This window comes from Callionymus lyra, chromosome 7 (genome assembly GCF_982586985.1).
Source record: "Callionymus lyra chromosome 7, fCalLyr1.hap1.1, whole genome shotgun sequence".
Classification (NCBI taxonomy): domain Eukaryota; kingdom Metazoa; phylum Chordata; class Actinopteri; order Syngnathiformes; family Callionymidae; genus Callionymus; species Callionymus lyra.
The window spans coordinates 30,454,927-30,460,838 of NC_141824.1; the positions used below are offsets into that span (position 1 = coordinate 30,454,927).

Below are 5,912 nucleotides of genomic sequence, written 5' to 3' on the forward strand. Positions count from 1 at the left end.
TGTAGTTTTCCAGTCTTTCCCTCCAGCTGCTGTGAAAGGCGAATATTGCCCCCAGCATGATGTCACCCTCCTTGGACAGCTGTGGTCCCTCACTCTCCCCCATCTGCTGACAGAACATGACCTCAGCTGTAGAGCAAGACAGAAATATTAGCAACAGTAAATGTATGCAACTTTGTTTCGCCAGAGTCATTGTGTCAGTTGACTATGGGATGTAAATCTCAGCCCTTCACTGGTATTTATTAGGAGGGAGAACATGTGGGAGGGACAGTGATCCAACTTAATTAGTTATTACCTATGAGGCAAAGCTTGTATATGTTTATTATTATTTAGGGACAAAAACTTCGATTTGGCATTCTTTATGTAGAAAGTTCCATTTTAACGAGTAATACATTTTTTTTTTCGAATTTCACTATTTTATTTAAACAATATACCTTGAAGACCAAAACCAGTTTAACTCATTTAATATGAGTCAGGTTCACCTGAAAAAAAAGCTTAAGAATTTCCTTCAACATAATGAAAGAAAAATATGATGCCTGAAAAGAGTACAAACAAAATTACTTATATATTTCATATCTCATTGTCAGGATTTTCTTAAACTATACTAGTTTAGGAGTCAAGGCCTTTTCTGGGCCTGTGAGGTGATCAAAGCTCAGCATTAAATCTCATATCTATCTAATTATTATTCTTTTTTTCCGTTTAGTTAAGTTCTGTTTATAGCCAATAACCACTTTATATTTGATCTTCGAATAGATAAATTGTATAAATGTTAAACGAAGGATGTGATTTATATAGAGAACTTCCTATCATCGCCCATTTTAAAACCAATTATCCAAGAAACAGGTCTGTCTATCTTAAAAAAGTGAAGTTATGTGCAATTACATTTTTATTAAATTAGAACTTTAATGCAGCAAACAAATGTGTTTATTGAACTACAGAGTCATCACTTCTTGCATTTTTACAATATGGTTTGAAATACTCAATATTCTGACACTTCTCACTTGTCTGCGAACTTTAATATTGAAAATAAATATTCATTACATTTGTAGACTTAGAGAGATCTTGATTTCCCCATCAAGTGTTTTTTGGTGTTGTTCTCTGGTTTGAGCAAAATGATGTAGCACTTGGGCAGGAAAATACAAAACAGCATCCCATAACTTGAAGCCAGGATGGCAAAAATCTCTACAGCGACAGTGAACTTCCCGGGAGAGCTGACGTACGCCGGGATGAACGTGATCCAGACCGCGCAGAATATCAACATGCTAAAGGTGATAAACTTCGCCTCATTGAAGTTATCAGGCAACTTCCTAGCTAAGAAGGCGAGGACGAAACAAAGGACGGCGAGTAGACCAATATATCCCAATACTGCCCAGAAGCCAACTGGTGATCCGAAGGCACATTCCAAAATGATCCTCTCCTTATAGTGGGTCATGTTTTTGATGGGATATGGAGGATTAATGGTGAGCCACAAAATACAAATTAAAATTTGCAGAAGCGTAAAACTCAAAACGCTAAGTCTCTGTTGCACAGGTCCGAACCATTTCATGACAGCTCTTCCGGGAATTGTTGCCCTGAAAGCCATCAAGACAACTATAGTTTTCCCGAGAATACAAGAGATACAGAGAACGAAGGTGATGCCAAAAGCGGTGTGACGAAGCATACATGACCACTCCGTGGGCCGGCCGATGAAGGTCAGAGAGCACAGGAAGCACAAACTCAAGGAGAAAAGCAGCAGAAAGCTCAATGCTGAGTTGTTGGCTCTGACTATAGGGGTCCGTCTGTAGTGGAAAAATATCAGACCTATTGTCATCGAAAGGCAGGCGCCAAAAATAGAAAAGCTGACCAAAAGAATTCCCATCAGTTCCCTGAAAGAGAGAAACTCTATAGCTTTGGCGTCACAGTTGTTCCTCTCCTTGTTGGACTTGTACTCAGAAGGACATTTGTCACATTTCACTGCATCTGAAATCATACAAATGTTTAGGCTGATGGAAGACAGCATCTTAAGATAGATTATAAAGGATCTGAAGGAGAATTTCCCCAACAGAAATACAAACACAGCAATCGAGAAGGCCACTGCTGCCTCACTTGTGGTGTTGCTGAACTCTCCATCAGCACAGAGGATGCAGTCAAAGCAGCAAACTGGTTTCCCTTTGACAAACGCTCTACGGGTTCCTGGCAGACAACGCTCACTGCATATGGACCGAGGAACCTGAATGAGGGGAGTCACATAGAGCAATTTACACCATTAAATATGTTCATGGTATTCAAGTCTTTTAGCTTCATTTAAGATTACTTGAAATTAATTCATCAATCCATCGTGGTGATACCTTTGGATTATTTCCTGCCCAGAAAGCGTTTACTTCTGATTTCATCTCAAACTGCTGACCTTCTGGTTTGGAGGCGTCATAATAACCAATGGTCTTGAACAAAATGTAACCCGTATCGTCCATCTGCCAGTTCACCAAAGCATAGCGTGCAACTGGGTCACCAAGCTCATCAAAGAAGACGTCTTCACCAATTTTTGTGGTGAAATTGACCTGAGTTAAATAATGTAGCACCTACAGAGAGACAGAGACATGTCCAAGGTGTCAAAAACTTTGATTTGTACTTTTATGACGCATTAACAAAGAACACAATTCGACGAAATCATAGTCTCAAGTGAGTCAATATTTAAAATAGCGCTCTAGGAGGTTCTAATGTCTAAATCAAATATGAAAATAATCATTTCTGTAGTCTTCTTGAATTTTGCCTCTGCATATGTCGTTAAAAATATTGGCTATCACAGAATGGCCAGGTATTTTATTTAGTTATTATAATTAATAAGTATCATAATTGCAAACGTGAGTTTTTCTTAAATTATGTAAACATATTATCCGGATAAGTCTTGAAGGTATTTTAAAATAGGTGGTCAAAAATTATAGCTTACTTTATTAAAACATAAATAAATAATATGCACTATTTTGATGAATGCATTAACATATAGCACTTTTTAAATTACCAAACTAAAAGCACATTCACACTTGAGGTGGTGAGCGTACCTCCAGGTAGACTATCAGCTTTATCACCTGATCAACTACTGCTTAATTTCAACATCATTAAAAAGGAGACTGGTAATTACATTCAGACTGATAGATATATTCCATAAACACTAAACACTTGTATCACAATATTTCTAAATATTAGTGAATCAAACAATTCACTTCTCAAGATATTTTATTTGACAAGTTATTATTAAATTAAGTTGCTTCTAGTCTTTATTTTCTGACCAGATAATACAGGCCTGACAAATTTGAGGCTAGATGAATTTGCAATATGTAATGTTTTCAGTGTGTAATAGTGTGATTTTACTATGTTGAATTGTAATCTTAATCTGCTTTACCTACCTTGTAAATGGTTAAATTAATCTTAAAACTAGGTAGACAAAGTTACTTACTTATACCTTGAGTAGTGTTTTTTTGTTTTTTTTTCGCAATAAACTAATAAGATACATCCGTTCATTCGTTACATTTGGCCCTCTGACCTTCTCAGAATCATCTGCTTATATTTACCTGCCATGGTTGAACATGATCTTTGTCTGCACAAGAATTGTTTTCAAAAGGTCCCTGGTTGTCCTTGCAGTTGTAGAGCATGTGCAGAGCGTGTGCGACAGCATAAGTGGCCTTGTAGACATTATTGAGGAGACTGGCATCAGTAACATCTGTAAAACGGGAGTTTGTGTCCCTGAGAGATTCTCTGCCTGTGCATGGTTTAAGTGAGTTGTGAGCTGAGTGGTTATGTTGACTACAGCCGAATACTGTCTCCCACAACTCCACAAGTCCCCGGTTTCCCAGAACGGTGGAGGGTTTGCTGTTCGCCATAAACTGCTGCAGTTCAGGAATGTGAGCGTTAAGAGCTGCGAAGCCCACTGCCCCCTGGACCACAGCATAATTGATAGGAGAGGCTATGTAACGGTATGTGATCCAGCCTTCGCTACCGACCCACTGCAGGCCTGTCACCCTCTGAATGTAAAGCTCTTTGATCAGGATATCCAAATCTGTCCCATCAGCAAAGGCCACGATGACTTTGGAAGTGGATTTCTTTATTATATCTACGACTTCTAAGAACCATTTCCTGTGGTCAGTTCTGTAAATGGCCACAGAGTACTCCACGCACACTCCTTCTCTCTCAGCCGCCTCTAGGAAAGTGGCCATACCCTCATTGCCATAGTCACTGTTGGTTCTAATCGCCCCGACCCATGTCCAGCCGAAGTGTTTCAGCAGCTTGGCCAGCGCTCTGCTCTGGTGAATATCACTCGGGATTGTTCTGAAGAAAGACGGGTAGTCACATCTGTTGCTGAGACATGCACACGTAGCTGAGTGGCTGATCTGAAAATATATAAATAATAAATACAGAAAGTCTTGTACATGTAGATCCCACTATTAAAAAGTGTTGATGTACCTTTTGGTTGCATATAAATAAAAGAAAAAATAAGTTGCAATGTATATATGATAACAGGAGACCAATTACTTTTCACTTTAAAATGTATAGCATTACATGCAGACATAGAGCATTTATGTTTTTCATGTAGTCAAAGACACACTTTATATTTTATTAAAAGAAAAACATTGAATCCTGATATATAAACATATGAAGTTTAATTAAGCAGTTTTTTAAAGCTCTAAAAGGGTTTTGTATGAGTATATTCTTTCATTATACAGTCTGTTAACACATCCGTCATCTCTTGATATTAAAGCTTCAGACATCTGACAAAGTCAATTTGTGGACATGTAAAACATAGTTATCAGAATACAAGCTCACCACAGGTATATGAAAAGGTCCCATTGTTCGGGCGATTCCTATGGTTGATGTGGACGTAGTTTCGCCGATGACAGCGTGAACAGTAGAGAACCGGCTGCAGCTGTTCTCACTGCCATCATACCTGTTCAGGTGGTCATATGTCATGCTGATTCATGTTAACAATTATATTTATATATGATATGTGTAGGTCAGGTACTCTTCTTTCCCTAAAAATATGTTTGCAAGTGTAGAGTAAGGTGTGAGCTATAAGCAAAACTTTAATCTATTATATTTTGAATTACTTCAACAGTCAACAACTGAACCTTTCAACATCAAGAGTACCTGTTCATTAGGTTTAGGGATGCTTTGATTGAGAGGGGGATGCTGGGACATGCATCAAAAATCCTGTACCCCAGCGTCACCCCTGGTAGAAGCTGAGAGCTGTTGTTAATCTCCTCTATAGCAAACATCATAGTGAAAGCGTACTGCAGCTCTCCTGGGTCGAGTCTGTGAACAGCAGGGAAGAAAATTGGAAAAAATAAAAGTAACTGTGAGTATTTGACCTTACCCTTCACAATAGACTGTCCCTGGGCTGACATTGAGGTGTGGATTGACATCGACAGGGTTCTGGTGGAAGGAGAAGATCCCACCAATGTTGATGTCTCCTTCTTTGAAGAACTGAGAGACCTCTTTTGCTCCGTACGTCTGACAAACCGACTTCACTCCTATGATGGCCAGAGAGAAGAGAAGCAGCCGTTCCGACATCAGTAGCATTGTTGCCCCCGTGTCAACCTCTGAGCCAAAACTGAGCAATATCCAAGTGATTTATAACATATTCAACAATCATTAACAAAACCTCAGGGACTTTGATGCAACAAATTATTTTGGCCTCTGCCAATAAAATGACTTCTCATAGATGGGAGGGCCTTTAAAGAAATCTACTCTTACATTACAAGTATTTCCTGCGGGAGTCAGAAAGTGGGTTGGAATTTTGATACATGGGAGACATGTGGATTGCTGGTAAATTATCCCAATAAGTAAGTAAGTAATTTATATTTGTAGAGCGCTTTTCCACACCAGGGTCACAAGGCGCTTAAACAATCAAAACAATACTAAATAAAATATATACTTAAAAGGTC

The 5,912-nt window shown here is 38.7% G+C and overlaps 1 protein-coding gene across 1 annotated transcript; it reads right to left on the minus strand.

The window, feature by feature from the left end:
* Positions 1–1,048: 1,048 nt before the first annotated feature.
* LOC148076095 (extracellular calcium-sensing receptor-like) lies at positions 1,049–5,280 on the minus strand. The gene is made up of 6 exons (XM_087795039.1): positions 5,116–5,280; positions 4,795–4,915; positions 3,546–4,361; positions 2,325–2,555; positions 2,083–2,206; positions 1,049–1,956 (listed from the first exon to the last, which is right to left on the minus strand). The coding sequence occupies exons 1-6, from the start codon at positions 5,244–5,246 to the stop codon at positions 1,049–1,051; spliced, it is 2,331 nt and encodes a 776-aa protein (XP_087651165.1). The 5' UTR covers positions 5,247–5,280.
* Between the last annotated feature and the right edge of the window lie 632 nt (positions 5,281–5,912).

Excerpts from the sequence above, each read along its gene's own strand:
- LOC148076095 (XM_087795039.1), bottom strand. The coding sequence starts at position 5,246 with ATGATGTTTGCTATAGAGGAGATTAACAACAGCTCTCAGCTTCTACCA. Across the intron at positions 4,362-4,794 it reads GACCTTTTCATATACCTGTG|ATCAGCCACTCAGCTACGTG; the intron begins GTGAGCTTGTAT and ends ATATATTTTCAG. Across the intron at positions 2,556-3,545 it reads ATCATGTTCAACCATGGCAG|GTGCTACATTATTTAACTCA; the intron begins GTAAATATAAGC and ends GTCTCTCTGTAG.